This window comes from Lissotriton vulgaris, chromosome 1_2 (genome assembly GCF_964263255.1).
Source record: "Lissotriton vulgaris chromosome 1_2, aLisVul1.2, whole genome shotgun sequence".
NCBI classification, from domain to species: Eukaryota; Metazoa; Chordata; class Amphibia; order Caudata; family Salamandridae; genus Lissotriton; species Lissotriton vulgaris.
In genome coordinates, this window is record NC_141686.1 from 209471031 (window position 1) to 209488032 (window position 17002).

Consider the following 17002-nt stretch of genomic DNA (forward strand, 5'->3'; position numbering starts at 1 on the left):
CATATTTATTTGAACAAATTAATAAAAGCACACTGGCAACTAATGCAAGTATTAAGCGCAATCCACCAAAGATGCTGGAAAAAATCGAATGAAAAAATCCCGAAAAGACACCAAATATACTTTTCTACAGAAGTCACAAGGCCACTGCTTCTAACTTTAAAAAAGTAAGGTAACCCCATAGTCAAGGACACATTAAAGATACTTTAAACTAACTTCCCAAAATTCAAGAGCACGTCTGTATTTAATAAATCATCCACTTCTGTGCGGGTGTTTGCTGCATGAAGGACAAATGTTTCTGTAGCAGATATAAGAGCGACCTCTTTTTGAGACAATAGCACTCTTATACAACTCATTTGGTTGACTCTGCTTTCAAGGTTGAAATCGACAGCCAGATGGAAACATCCAGCTTCCCATGCAGGAGAGTTAACACAACTTTTTTTTAGTCAAACCACACGCTCAGTTACTGTAATCATGTAAGCGATGCCTGCTAACATTGCACAACAATCTCCATTATTTCAAAGTAAATAACTCCTGTTTCCAGTAAACTGAACGTTGTTATGATAGCAGGTGTCAGACTACCTTTCAAAACTCAGTCCAAATTAGGCGCATCTTGTTTACAAGAGCCATGCAATTGTATGTCTCTGCAAAAATGAAGGAGAGATCTGGTGCTATTGTGCAATCCTCGCCATTCACATAGACTTCTTTTCCCTCCCTCAGGCACCTATGTGTAAATGGTAATAACCAAGCTTCATGGAGATAAGCGCTGCCTAAACATCCACATCTGCCTATAGCATAGTATTTCATGCAAAACTCAAACTTAAACAGGTAAAAAAATAACGTTATGATACTGTGGATAAGCCACACACCTGAATTGGATCTCTAATGAGTGACCACGTCAACCATTATCATAGCGCGCCCTGTGCTCTGAATTGACAGTGAGAGAGTGATCGCACCATAATTTGTACTGCTAATCATTCTCAGCATACGCTACAAATACGCTTTGACGTTATGCGTCACATCAAAGCTTCCATGTGACGTCATGTACGGCGCCCCGTACGCGAAAGACGCAAATGTTTTTAATTGTTTAAAAACATATATTCATGTATTTAATGAACATACCAACAGAAGACTTAATCTAGGATAATTATGAAATCATTTTTTTTACTTTTAAAAATCCTATATTACTTTTATATTGTATGAGTGGAGCTGCATGGCCCTTCGGCTGGTGCCCTAGACTCCACCATGCCCAGACCCGGTTCATAAGCAAGCGTGATCGTCACCACAAAACCATTAGCACGCATATCTCTTTACCACACGTGCATTTACAACTAGTATGCATTTAAAACGCATGATAAACGCATAATCTTAATAATGTTTTTTTGTTGACAAACACGCGTTGTAATTGCTGTGGCTTACGTCCTTCAAATTAGTTTCTAGGTATACGTGTGACCAAGTTGGATAAGATCTGAGGCAAAGGACAAACACTGTGGTGTCTGTGGCAGTAAATCTCATTGATCACAGGGAAAATATGCGCAGGGTAAAATTAAAGTAACAGGTATAATAACTATAACGGGGGAATACAACTAAAATGGTGGTTGGACTGAGTATGTAATCAACGTTTAGCGCCTGGACACTATATTTCAAATAAATATACATACAATATGTTTATTAATATATTACAAAAGTATAGCACCGAATGACACACACGACCCGGGAAAAGAAATACCTAAATCAGGAGAGGTTTGCTTGGCGAACTTGAAGAAAAAGAAAAAAAAGTGCACTTGCAAACAAGGCTCCGCATGCGTAGAGAGTACAACTGATGCAGGAAAAAACCCGGAAAGTTTTACATACTGTCATAGAAATATGGTACAAAAGGGGGTGGTGATGGACGGAGCATCTGGGCTGGACTGGTCCCATGAGGCACAGGGTCAGACTGATTTGCATATGGCCATGTCTGAACTGGGGTGGCAGAGTGGGCTGAAGAACGGTGATGGATTAAACCCAGATCTGTTGACTGGGTGTGAGTGTTTGATTGGTTCAGATGCTTCGTCCATCACCACCCCCTTTTGTACCGCTTTGGCCGCCATAAGTTGGCAGGGTATGCGCAGACGTGAGTCCCTTGCTCACTTGGCCACTGGATTCAAGCAAGCCTGGCTGAAGACGGCTGTAATGCCAGAAACTGGTCCTAGGAAGCTTGAATCTGGTCCAGGGAAGATATAGCTTGGCAGTTCGGGCTAGACTGGTCCCATGAGGCACAGGGTCAGACTGATTTGCATATGGCCATATCTGAACTGGGGTGGCAGAGTGGGCTAAAGAACGGTGATGGATTAAACCATTGTCAGTGAAATTGCTCTCCCACCCTCGCAGCTCCACCATTAAGTGAGGTGCCCCTGCACTCTTGAGTGTTAGTGATTTAGGCCCTCCTCCACCCGCAGGTTTCCCTGCGCCTCATCCCTGGTGGTCCAGTGGACCTCTGTCTTCTTTCTCTCACTCTGCTCCTTCACTCGTTTTTCTACCCTTTCTATCTTTCACCCTTCTGCACCTTTCTGCATCTCTGCTCTTTTGTGCCTTATTTCTGCCCATTTTCCCTGCCTCTGCTCCTTTACTCGTTTTCACTCGTTTTTCTACCCTTTCTATCTTTCACCTTTCTGCACCTCTGCTCTTTTTTGGCTTATTTCTGCTCATTTTCCCTTTCTCTCCCTCTGCTCCTTCACTCGTTTTTCTACCCTTTCCATCTTTCACCTTTCTGTCCTTTTCTACATCTCTGCTCTTTTGTGCCTGATTTCTGCTTATTTTCCCTTTTTCTTTATCCCTTCTTTCCTCCCTTTACCTTTCCCCGCTGCTGCTGCCCCCGCGGCCCATCCCCCCCAGCGCGACCGGCCCAATCCAGCTCCTCTCCCAGCTCCCGCCTCCCAGCTGTCCAGCCCTCCCCGACCCCTACTTAATGGCGGCCACTGCGGGGACAGGCGAGCAAGACTACCGGCTCATTGTCAGTGAAATTGCTCTCCCACCCTCGCAGCTCCACCATTAAGTGAGGTACCCCTGCCCCTGCACTCTTGAGTGTTAGTGATCGAGGCCCTCCTTCACTTGTTTTTCTACCCTTTCTATCTTTCACCCTTCTGCACCTTTCTGCATCTCTGCTGTTTTGTGCCTTATTTCTGCCCATTTTCCCTTTCTCTCCCTCTGCACCTTCACTCGTTTTCACTCGTTTTTCTACCCTTTCTATCTTTCACCTTTCTGCACCTCTGCTCTTTTTTGCCTTATTTCTTCCCATTTTCCCTTTCTCTCCCTCTGCTCCTTCACTCATTTTCACTCACTCGTTTTTCTACCCTTTCCATCATTCACCTTTCTGCTCTTTTCTGCATCTCTGCTCTTTTGTGCCTAATTTCTGCTTATTTTCCCTTTTTTCTTTATCCCTACTTTCCTCCCTTTACCTTTCCCCGCCGCTGCTGCCCCTGTGGCCCCTCCCCCCAGAGCGACCGGCCCAATCCAGCTTCTCTCCCCGCTCCCGCCTCCCAGCTGTCCAGCCCTCCCCGACCCCTATTTAATGGCGGCCACTGCGCGGGCTGCTGGCGTGCCGCTGGCGCACCGAAGGCGCGTCAAAGGCAAGCACGTCTGCGTCCGTCCGCGACCAGCACCAGGAACCCTAGACCTCCGCCCCGCCAATGCCTCGACCCAGCAGCACTCCACGCACTCAACCCAGGCTGCAACAACAACTGCAAGCTAGCATCACCAACCGACACCCATGGACCCTTCAGCTGTCACCACTGCCGGCACACCTGCAGCACCGCCAAGACCACGGATCCAGCACAACCCGCCCACAAGAACACAACCGAACCGAAGACCCTGCAATGCATCCTCCTCAACGTCCGATCCCTCCACAAAGACGCCACAGAAATTTGGAACCTCCTCGACAGCACCACCCCGGACGTAGCATTCTTCACCGAAACCTGGACAAACGCCATCTCAGGACCTGACATCGCCATCCCCCAAGGATACAAGATCTACAGGAAGGACCGCCCCACCCACCCAGGAGGAGGAATCGCCATCATCCACAAATCCAGCCCCCGTCTGAGCACACTCCCTGAAAAGTCCACAGAACTGATGGAACACCTTCACTTCAAGATACTGGCCAGCCCCACTGCCGCCCTCCGAGGAACCCTCATCTACCGACCCCCTGGACCCCAAGGACCCTTCGCCAACTACATCACAGACATTATCTCCCCGCAGGCCATCGCATCCACCAACTACACCCTGCTGGGAGACCTCAACTTCCACCGCGACAATCAACTGGACCCCAACACCACATGCCTCCTGGACAACCTCCACAACATTGGACTCTGCCAGATCGTGACTGAGCCCATGCACTCAGCAGGACACACCCTTGACCCCCTCTTCACTACAGGAAACTCCATCACCTTCAGCCACACCACCGAACTCCCATGGACCAACCATTGTTGGGTCCACTTCACCTTCAGAACACCCACCATCCACAGACACCAGCACCTGCTTCCACAAAGAAACTGGACCAAAATCACCGATGACCAGCTCATCTCCTCACTCAACAACTCCACCCCAACCATCGCGAAAAACGACGACCCCAACACTGCAGCCCGAACCCTGCATAGATGGATCTCGGACAGCACCAACACCATAGCCCCCCTCAGGAAAAACAACAATACCCAAAGCCAGATGGTTTACCACCGAACTTCGAGAGTCCAGGCGCAAATGCCGCCGCCTCGAAAAGGCGTGGAGAAACACCAAATCTACAGAAGCCCACAGCAACTTCAGAGCCGCCACCAACGCTCACCATCAACTCATCAGAGAAACAAGGAAAAAAGCGATTGAAGACAGTCTCTCCACCCACGCACACAACAGCAAGGAACTCTTCAGCATCATCAAGGAGTTCTCCCAACCCACCAGCGAGTCTACCGACATTCCTCCCTCACAAGACCTCTGCGACAAACTCAGCACCTTTTTCCACCACAAAATCAAGAGCATCTATGACAACTTCGACGAAGACAACCAACACACTGAACCCTCACCAACCACCCCCGACACCCGGAAACCAGCGATTGATGACTGGACAGCCCTCACCACCAAAGACACACTGAAGACAATGAAGTCAATCCACTCAGGGGCCCCCACGGACCCCTGCCCCCACCACATCTTCAACAGAGCCACTGAAACCATCGCACTCATGCTCTGCCACACCATCAACCGCTCCATGGCGACCGCCTCGTTCCCCGATGACTGGAAACACGCCTAGGTCAACCCCCTCCTGAAGAAACCCTCAGCGGACCCCACCGACCTCAAAAACTACAGACCCATCTCCCTGCTCCCTTTCCCAGCAAAAGTAATCGAGAAAGCCATTAACAGCCAACTCGCCACATTCATTGAAGAACACAACGGTGCACAGACAAAATATCGACTCAAAAAAATCGAATGGACAAAATATCAAGTTAAAAATATCGATAATAATAAAATATCGATATCAAAAATATCGTTGGTCAAAATATTGAATAAAATAATGATAACAAAAATATTGAGTACAAAAATATCGACAAAATATATATAAATAGTCAAAGTAAAAAATGTCAATAATATGTAGAAAAAAGGTTAAAAAAATAAAAAAAATTATTAATAGTAATATAAATTGTAGTTAATGTTTAGGAGCGGGATGTTGGGTTAATAGGGGATAAGGGTGGGGAGTAATTTAATAATAAATAATTAATTATTATATGTTTGTAAATATTTTTAATTAATAATTAATTGGTAATTAATTAATATTAATTAGTTCATTAATTAATATAATTTTGTACATATTTTTAATTAGTAATTAATTGGTAATTAAATAATATTAATTAGTTAATTACATTAATTAGAGTAATTTATTTATATATATAATATTTAGTTATTGTTAATTAATTAATTGGGAAAAATAATATTAATTATTCAATTAAATTAATTGCAGCTAATGTGCTAATATATTTACTTTATTGTTATTGTTAATTAATAATTAATTGGTAATTAAATAATATTAATTATTTTTGGGTAAAGGAGTATTTTTAGGGTTCAGGGTCAGTTTTCAGTTTTTGGGTAAAGGGGTATTTTTAGGGTTCAGGGTCAGTTTTCAGTTTTTGGGTAAAGGGGTATTTTTAGGGTTCAGGGTCAGTTTTCAGATTTTGGGTAAATGGGGTATTTTTAGGGTTCAGGGTCAGTTTTCAGTTTTTGGGTAAAAGGGTTTTTATAGGGTTCAGGGTCAGTTTTCAGTTTTTGGGTAAAGGGGTATTTTTAGGGTTCAGGGTCAGTTTTCAGTTTTTGGGTAAAGGGGTATTTTTAGGCTTCAGGGTCAGTTTTCAGTTTTTGGGTAAAGGGGTATTTTTAGGGTTCAGGGTCAGTTTTCAGTTTTTGGGTAAAGGTTTTTTTTAGGGTTAAGGGTCAGTTTTCAGTTTTTGGGTAAAGGGGTATTTTTAGGGTTCAGGGTGAGTTTTCAGTTTTTGGGTAAAGGGGTATTTTTAGGGTTCAGGGTCAGTTTTCAGTTTTTGGGTAAAGGGGTATTTTTAGGGTTCAGGGTCAGTTTTGGGTTTTTGGGTAAAGGGGTATTTTTAGGGTTCAGGGTCAGTTTTCCCTACTGTTGCACCCACTGGAGTGGGAATAGTAATTTTAACCCCTACGCTATCCAACGTTTTCCCTACGCTTGCACTCTTTGGAGTGGGAATAGTATTTTTTACACTTCTGGTATCGTACGGTAATATAATAGTATCTTATTTAATTATAGTATGTTACTATATATATATGTTTTAACAAATAAGATTGTAAACATTTTGTTTATTATTTTCATTAATTATTTAATTATTATAAGTTAATGTAAGTATTTTTTAGTATATTTTAGTAATTAAATTTTAATATTAATTTAATTTAACACTGTTTTTAATAAACTCGATATTTTTTACATCTATATTATTGTAAACGATATTTTGTACTCGATATTTTTGTACTTACCTGTTTGTAGATACAAACTCGATATTTTGACTGTTGATATTTTGTCCACGATATTTTGGCAAGTCGATATTTTGTCCCTCAATATTATTTCAGTGATCCGAACACAACATCCTCGACTCCTCCCAATCCGGCTTCAGAAAAAAACACAGTACAGAAACCGCCCTCCTCGCCGCAACAGACGACATCCGCACCCTACTTAACAAAGGAGAAACAGTAGCCCTTATCCTCCTAGACCTATCAGCGGCATTCGACACAGTCTCCCACCAGACCCTAATACGCAGACTCAACGACACAGCAATCCAGGACAAGCTCCTCCCTCAGCCCGATGCTCTTCAACGTCTACATGGCTCCACTTGCCCCCATCGTCAGAACCTACGGACTCAACATCGTGTCATACGCAGACGACACCCAGCTCATCCTCTCCCTATCCAACGAGCCCAACACCGCCAGACGCAACTTTCGAGAAGGCATGGAAGCCGTCGCCAAATGGATGAAAAACAGCTGCTTACAACTAAACACTAACAAAACAGAAGTACTCATCATGGGCCCAAACCCCGATGCCTGGAGCGACACCTGGTGGCCCACCGCGCTCGGAAACCCGCCAACCCCTACAGACCACGCACGCAACCTGGGAATCATCCTGGACTCCAAGCTCAAAATGGACCGCCAGATCAACTCTATCTCATCTTCCTGCTTCCACACCCTCCGCCTCCTTCGTAAGACCTTCAAATGGATCCCCCTCGAACACCGAAAGACAGTCACTCACCCCTGGTCACCAGCAAACTCGACTACGGCAACGCACTCTACACTGGAATAAACAAAAACTTCATCCGCAAGCTACAGAACATCCAGAACGCCGCCGCAAGACTGGTCCTCAACCTGCCAAAAGACTGCCACATCTCCCAGCACCTGCGCACACTCCCTGGCTCCCCGTCAAGGTGAGAATCACCTTTAAGATGCTCAACCATGCACCCAAGGCCCTCCACGTCACGGGACCAGCATACCTGAACAGCCGGCTCAAATTCCACGCACCCCAAAGGATCCTACAATCAGCCCAGCTCTCCTACGCCGAGGTCCCCCGCACCAGAAAGACCAGATCGGGAGGCCGCTTCTCCTCCCTCCTCGCGGCTAAAGCATGGAACGCCCTTCCGCTCCACCTCAGACAGACAACATCGCTCCCCATCTTCGCAAGAAACCTCAAAACCTGGCTCTTCGACAGACGCGTTCGCGCGATGGCGGGAATCGTGGGCCAGGTGCAAACCATCAGTTCAATCTCCCCTACTATAAAGGGAGCAGTATGGACCCACATCTTCAGCACACGACGTCGCTGCGGGTGTTGGTCAGGACGAGGGCTGTGGATGGGCGCCGGCCGCTTTTTACTATAACGGTGAGTTCACTTGTAACCAGTAGAGCCTGGCTGACCTCTGCAGACTTACCTTTCTCCTCAGGTTAGGTTAGGCTTTGGGCATTTCCCTCTACAATGGGGACATTTTGTTCTTTAGGCTTTGGGGACCAATTTTCCAATTGAGCATCTTGGTTTGGGAAACTCTGGGTCCTTTTTCCCCCCCATACAAATAACCCTTTATTGGATAAGGACTTACTAGTTAATGTCTTAGGGTTGGGTATATGACATGCTCATTTTTTTGATCTTGTACTCGGGGCAGCATAATTTGGCACTTGCCAATTTGTATTTATACTCTAAACTGGAGGCGTTAGGTCATATGGTACCTCTTAAATACAAGCATGGTATTCTTTCATGTCCTTGGAGCTAGAGGCTTTTTGACAAACAGGATCCTGCTTACTTTTCATTAACAGGCCTGCTGGGATACAGTGCCCACACCCTCCTCCATAGGACTTACAGGACCTCCAGTCCAACATCATTTACACATCTGACTCAGGTAACCTATGTTTGACAGTTATTTTCCCCTTTTTAATTACTCTTGGCCATCAACGAATTAATGATTACATATCTATAGTATGAGCCGTTGCACAGGGTACAAGCCCCTTTCTTGCTCTGTTTATATCTTTCAGCATACGGACTGAGACAGTGCTTACAGTAAGGTGGCACAATTCCATCATACCTCCGAAGAACCTTTAAGAAATCTGTATTGCTGTCGCCCGCTAGCACTCATTTAGTAAGTAGACTGATTATAAGGAGAACTTAACTTTGAGTTAGGTAGTCAGAGGTGCCCCGCACAGAAGTCAACAAGTTTCACTATACTCTGCTAAAACTCTGCTGTGCTAAAACACAAGATCAAAAGTTGATATGTTCACATAGATTTCTTTTTCTTTTCATGTCCCAGATAAAATAATAGCGTCGGGAAGAACCTAAATAATAGGATAAATTGTAGCTGGCAAGGTGACCCCAGGACCACGCTTCCATTTTTCTCCCACGCACGCAACGTCCGACCAACTTAAAGGTAAATGAGTTTGTGGACCCCATGTACCACTAATGATAGAAACAGACTTGATAGGATCCTTATATCCCCGTTTTTTGGGCCAAGCAGTCAGACTTACACCATGCTTTCATCTATTTACATACAGGGTGCCTTCTCCCAGTGCGTTCCGTTTGTGTCATGGTCAAACACATGGGCCTTATGCCAAATGTTTAATTTTGTCTCCCATCTCTTGAAAATGTAAGATATATGTGTATTTTCCAATCTTGTACATTTGAAGTGTAGAGATATAGATTTCACATGTAAATACTGTATATACACGTGTACATAGCCTAAGGCCATCTTATACTACCCTGCTGTCAGATGGACAGTGAGCTAATGCCTTAACATCAAACATATGCATAGGCTCCACGTCTATGGTAGTAAAGCATTTTTTTAATTGGTTTGCTAAATGTTTTTAAAATTTGTAAATTGTATATGTATTTCAGTTCATACAATACTGATCATATGTATATATGTTTTTTACCGACAGCCCTGAAGAAGTCCCAGTTTGGGACGAAACGCGTCGGCTGTATATGTTTGACTAAATGTTTTGAAAATAAAGGATTTGAAGAAGAACTCCAACATCTTCAAGATATATCATTATTATTACTACTGTTTCAATTTTTGTGGTGCACCTTTGCGGTTGTTTGAATTATAAAAAATTCCCTAGGGAAAATGCACAGTGATGATGGGTGCCATTCAGTGTGCACACAGTCCCCTTGTTTGAACTTAAGGGCTAAAATATCGCATGGGGGAAAGATAGTCAGGTGCTTATTCTAGAAAGGGTCCATCATCTATGCAGTTTCTGACAGCCTCCCACCAGACCCTAATACGCAGACTCAACGACACAGGAATCCAGGACAAGCTCCTCCCTCAGCCCGACGCTCTTCAACGTCTACATGGCTCCACTTGCCCCCATCGTCAGAACCTACGGACTCAACATCGTGTCATACGCAGACGACACCCAGCTCATCCTCTCCCTATCCAACGAGCCCAACACCGCCAGACGCAACTTTCGAGAAGGCATGGAAGCCGTCGCCAAATGGATGAAAAACAGCTGCTTACAATTAAACACCAACAAAACAGAAGTACTCATCATATGCCCAAACCCCGATGCCTGGAGCGACACCTGGTGGCCCACCGCGCTCGGAAACCCGCCAACCCCTACAGACCACGCACGCAACCTGGGAATCATCCTGGACTCCAAGCTCAAAATGGACCGCCAGATCAACTCTATCTCATCTTCCTGCTTCCACACCCTCCGCCTCCTTCGTAAGACCTTCAAATGGATCCCCCTCGAACACCGAAAGACAGTCACTCACCCCTGGTCACCAGCAAACTCGACTACGGCAACGCACTCTACGCTGGAATAAACAAAAACTTCATCCGCAAGCTACAGAACATCCAGAACGCCGCCGCAAGACTGGTCCTCAACCTGCCAAAAGACTGCCACATCTCCCAGCACCTGCGCACACTCCCTGGCTCCCCGTCAAGGTGAGAATCACCTTTAAGATGCTCAACCACGCACCCAAGGCCCTCCACGTCACGGGACCAGCATACCTGAACAGCCGGCTCAAATTCCACGCACCCCAAGGATCCTACAATCAGCCCAGCTCTCCTACGCCGAGGTCCCCCGCACCAGAAAGACCAGATCGGGAGGCCGCTTCTCCTCCCTCCTCGCGGCTAAAGCATGGAACGCCCTTCCGCTCCACCTCAGACAGACAACATCGCTCCCCATCTTCGCAAGAAACCTCAAAACCTGGCTCTTCGACAGACGCGTTCGCGCGATGGCGGGAATCGTGGGCCAGGTGCAAACCATCAGTTCAATCTCCCCTACTATAAAGGGAGCAGTATGGACCCACATCTTCAGCACACGACGTCGCTGCGGGTGTTGGTCAGGACGAGGGCTGTGGATGGGCGCCGGCCGCTTTTTACTATAACGGTGAGTTCACTTGTAACCAGTAGAGCCTGGCTGACCTCTGCAGACTTACCTTTCTCCTCAGGTTAGGTTAGGCTTTGGGCATTTCCCTCTACAATGGGGACATTTTGTTCTTTAGGCTTTGGGGACCAATTTTCCAATTGAGCATCTTGGTTTGGGAAACTCTGGGTCCTTTTTCCCCCCCATACAAATAACCCTTTATTGGATAAGGACTTACTAGTTAATGTCTTAGGGTTGGGTATATGACATGCTCATTTTTTTGATCTTGTACTCGGGGCAGCATAATTTGGCACTTGCCAATTTGTATTTATACTCTAAACTGGAGGCGTTAGGTCATATGGTACCTCTTAAATACAAGCATGGTATTCTTTCATGTCCTTGGAGCTAGAGGCTTTTTGACAAACAGGATCCTGCTTACTTTTCATTAACAGGCCTGCTGGGATACAGTGCCCACACCCTCCTCCATAGGACTTACAGGACCTCCAGTCCAACATCATTTACACATCTGACTCAGGTAACCTATGTTTGACAGTTATTTTCCCCTTTTTAATTACTCTTGGCCATCAACGAATTAATGATTACATATCTATAGTATGAGCCGTTGCACAGGGTACAAGCCCCTTTCTTGCTCTGTTTATATCTTTCAGCATACGGACTGAGACAGTGCTTACAGTAAGGTGGCACAATTCCATCATACCTCCGAAGAACCTTTAAGAAATCTGTATTGCTGTCGCCCGCTAGCACTCATTTAGTAAGTAGACTGATTATAAGGAGAACTTAACTTTGAGTTAGGTAGTCAGAGGTGCCCCGCACAGAAGTCAACAAGTTTCACTATACTCTGCTAAAACTCTGCTGTGCTAAAACACAAGATCAAAAGTTGATATGTTCACATAGATTTCTTTTTCTTTTCATGTCCCAGATAAAATAATAGCGTCGGGAAGAACCTAAATAATAGGATAAATTGTAGCTGGCAAGGTGACCCCAGGACCACGCTTCCATATTTCTCCCACGCACGCAACGTCCGACCAACTTAAAGGTAAATGAGTTTGTGGACCCCATGTACCACTAATGATAGAAACAGACTTGATAGGATCCTTATATCCCCGTTTTTTGGGCCAAGCAGTCAGACTTACACCATGCTTTCATCTATTTACATACAGGGTGCCTTCTCCCAGTGCGTTCCGTTTGTGTCATGGTCAAACACATGGGCCTTATGCCAAATGTTTAATTTTGTCTCCCATCTCTTGAAAATGTAAGATATATGTGTATTTTCCAATCTTGTACATTTGAAGTGTAGAGATATAGATTTCACATGTAAATACTGTATATACACGTGTACATAGCCTAAGGCCATCTTATACTACCCTGCTGTCAGATGGACAGTGAGCTAATGCCTTAACATCAAACATATGCATAGGCTCCACGTCTATGGTAGTAAAGCATTTTTTTAATTGGTTTGCTAAATGTTTTTAAAATTTGTAAATTGTATATGTATTTCAGTTCATACAATACTGATCATATGTATATATGTTTTTTACCGACAGCCCTGAAGAAGTCCCAGTTTGGGACGAAACGCGTCGGCTGTATATGTTTGACTAAATGTTTTGAAAATAAAGGATTTGAAGAAGAACTCCAACATCTTCAAGATATATCATTATTATTACTACTGTTTCAATTTTTGTGGTGCACCTTTGCGGTTGTTTGAATTATAAAAAATTCCCTAGGGAAAATGCACAGTGATGATGGGTGCCATTCAGTGTGCACACAGTCCCCTTGTTTGAACTTAAGGGCTAAAATATCGCATGGGGGAAAGATAGTCAGGTGCTTATTCTAGAAAGGGTCCATCATCTATGCAGTTTCTGACAGTCTCCCACCAGACCCTAATACGCAGACTCAACGACACAGGAATCCAGGACAAGCTCCTCCCTCAGCCCGACGCTCTTCAACGTCTACATGGCTCCACTTGCCCCCATCGTCAGAACCTACGGACTCAACATCGTGTCATACGCAGACGACACCCAGCTCATCCTCTCCCTATCCAACGAGCCCAACACCGCCAGACGCAACTTTCGAGAAGGCATGGAAGCCGTCGCCAAATGGATGAAAAACAGCTGCTTACAACTAAACACCAACAAAACAGAAGTACTCATCATGGGCCCAAACCCCGATGCCTGGAGCGACACCTGGTGGCCCACCGCGCTCGGAAACCCGCCAACCCCTACAGACCACGCACGCAACCTGGGAATCATCCTGGACTCCAAGCTCAAAATGGACCGCCAGATCAACTCTATCTCATCTTCCTGCTTCCACACCCTCCGCCTCCTTCGTAAGACCTTCAAATGGATCCCCCTCGAACACCGAAAGACAGTCACTCACCCCTGGTCACCAGCAAACTCGACTACGGCAACGCACTCTACGCTGGAATAAACAAAAACTTCATCCGCAAGCTACAGAACATCCAGAACGCCGCCGCAAGACTGGTCCTCAACCTGCCAAAAGACTGCCACATCTCCCAGCACCTGCGCACACTCCCTGGCTCCCCGTCAAGGTGAGAATCACCTTTAAGATGCTCAACCACGCACCCAAGGCCCTCCACGTCACGGGACCAGCATACCTGAACAGCCGGCTCAAATTCCACGCACCCCAAAGGATCCTCCAATCAGCCCAGCTCTCCTACGCCGAGGTCCCCCGCACCAGAAAGACCAGATCGGGAGGCCGCTTCTCCTCCCTCCTCGCGGCTAAAGCATGGAACGCCCTTCCGCTCCACCTCAGACAGACAACATCGCTCCCCATCTTCGCAAGAAACCTCAAAACCTGGCTCTTCGACAGACCTCCTCCTTGATGGAATGGAACCTGCACCCTCCACCCCTAGCGCCTTGAGACCCTTGAGGAATTAAACGGACTGCTAGTTTTTTTCCCTTTTCCACCGCGTACGAGTACCATATGTGTGCGCCGCGATTTTTTATTAAAAATAAATAAAATTGACCCTAAAAATCCATGTACGACCCCCTGAGCAAGCCTGGAGAGTCAGGATATTTCTACCCTGCCCCCTTTCCTTATTTCTCAACTTTGTTTTACTGTTTTCTTGTGACGATTCTATCGACGAACAAAATGGTTGACAACACTTCCTGGTTTGCAGTGTTCACAGACAGTTGACATCCAATCAGCATGCAGCTCGTGCTCGTAATTGTACAGTTTTCAGTACGCGTGTCGGACTCCATCTCTAGATATCGCTACAATTTTACTTGTAATTTTCTCAGAAACTACTGAACGGATTTACACCATTTAACCCTTTCGATGCTCATGACGGAACGGTTCCGTCATGAGCATCGGTCGTGCTGTGCTTATGACGGAACCGTTCCGTCATGACCACACCCATTTGCATTAGGGCCCAGCACCGGGGGTAAATCGGGGCCGCACAGATGTTAACAAAAAGCACAATCTGCGAACTGAACTCTGCCTCTCTGCCAAATTTGCTATAATTCTGTTCAGCGTTCGGGCTGTAGCCCTGGGTAAAGGTCCCTATGGAAAATTGCATGGGGCAAACACATTTTGGGACCCCCCTTTTTTCTCAGCCCCCACTTGACAAATCACCTCCAAACTTTCAGGGAAGGAGCGGAACGAGCAGGCCATTTTCTTAGAAAAATTCACGAAGATTCGTCCACCAGCGGCAAAGTTATTCCAAATAGAATGTTGCAGATAATAGGGCTGAATTTCTCTTTATTAAGTATTTATTTGACACTTTTTAAGTCAAATTACAAAGCAAAGTGTTTGCAATGGTATTGCATAGGAGAATTAAATACTTTGCAGCTATGCCTGCTTTAACATATATTGCAAAAAGTAGATTATTCAGATGCACAGGGAATTGATTTACAAAGGTAAACTCACACTGAGTGATTTACTAGTAGTGTCTTTACGATGACTGTCTTATCTTTATATGTGTCGAGAGTGCGCAATTGGAAAGATACCACTTGTAAGACCCTCGGTAAATACCAAGCAATTGTAAACTTACACAAAAGCATTTGTCTGCCTGTGTGAATCAGCCCCACTATGTGTACGTACACATCGGACACACTGAAGGCAAATACAAACACATTCACACAGACATATGTGCATTCAAGCCCTTATTTGCATGCACATGTGCACTTATGGTAGTGTGGCTGCAGGATTTTTTTCTTCAAACTTTGTAACTACCTGACATACACAGCGTTACATCCTTATTAATTTTTGAAGTCTTAGTTGTTTGAGATATATGGTGTGTGGTGTGTTCATTTGTGTTTGCGTTTAAGTCAAAAGGTATTACTCTTTCAGCGCATTTCTCCATGCAAAGATATTCTGTTCATTACTTTTCTCAGGGCATCTTTAACGTCCTTGTTCCTCAGACTATAGATCAGGGGGTTTACCATTGGAATTACTACTGTATAGAACACAGAGGCCACATGGTCCTGCCCTATGAAATATTTTGAGCTGGGTCTGATGTACATGAATGTGAGAGTTCCAAAAAATAGAGTGACAGAGGCAAAGTGGGATGAACAGGTAGAGAACGTCCTCCATCTACCTTCAGATGAACTGATCCTCAAGATGTTGCAAATGATGCATATATAGGATATAATAATAAGCACCACTGCCAGTCCTATAATGCAGCCACCCTCATAAAGCAGCAGGGCCACATTAAGTGTTGTGTCAGAGCATGCAAGTTTTAACAGTGGAATCACATCACAGAAGAAATGAGTTATTTCATTAGAGCCACAAAAAGACAACCTTAGGATACACATGCTTTGAATCAGAGATTGCACAAAGGTTACTAAACAAACAATAACTACACTGTATGTACAAACTTGCTTGGTCATAATTGTAGTGTAAAGCAATGGTTTACATATAGCCACATATCGATCATAGGACATCACTGTATGGAGAAAAATCTCTGCAGTTGCCATCCAGGCAAAGAAAAAAAACTGTGTCACACATCCTGAAAGTGAAATTGTTTCCTTCACCAGAAAGGTGTCCAGCATTTTGGGTGTGATGACAGAGGAGTAACAAAGGTCTACAAAGGACAAGTTACTAAGCAGAAAGTACATGGGCGTGTGAAGGCGTGGAGAGATCCTGATCAGTGCCATTATACTGACATTGCAAACCACTGTAATGATGTAGATAAGAAGGAATAAGACAAACAATGGGAACTGCAGCTCTGGGTCTTCGGTGAGACCAAGGAGGATGAATTCTGTCACTGAGGTCTGGTTGCCACCTTTCATTTCTCCAGAGGAAGGGACCTGACAGGAGAGAAATATATGTTTATATGATGAAGATCCTATATTTGTTTGTGTAATTTCCATGCAGTATTTATTTCATGCATACAAATTACCCCAATGGAAATTAGATGTGCATATAATGCATCATTCACTAATATGCAAACACTGTGAAACAATGCAGACTGCACATTCAGTGGCAGCTTCCCTGTTGTGTGTAGTTAAACCAAAAGCGCAGACCATGGGGCAGATTTACAATACCTGGCGCATCCCTGCATATCAGCAGGGGTGCACCAGTGTAGTGTAGTTCCTATATTCCCAATAGGCTCAGCACATTGGAATAACATAAACGATAGTTTAGACGTAGGACTGAG

The 17002-nt window shown here is 45.0% G+C and overlaps 1 protein-coding gene across 1 annotated transcript; it reads right to left on the bottom strand.

Annotated features, from left to right (window-relative positions):
• Window positions 1–15689: 15689 nt before the first annotated feature.
• Window positions 15690–16634, bottom strand: LOC147734991 (olfactory receptor 5J3-like). The gene has a single exon (XM_086953729.1). The coding sequence runs from the start codon at window positions 16632–16634 to the stop codon at window positions 15690–15692; it is 945 nt and encodes a 314-aa protein (XP_086809855.1).
• Between the last annotated feature and the right edge of the window lie 368 nt (window positions 16635–17002).

Excerpts from the sequence above, each read along its gene's own strand:
- LOC147734991 (XM_086953729.1), bottom strand. The coding sequence starts at position 16,634 with ATGAAAGGTGGCAACCAGACCTCAGTGACAGAATTCATCCTCCTTGGT.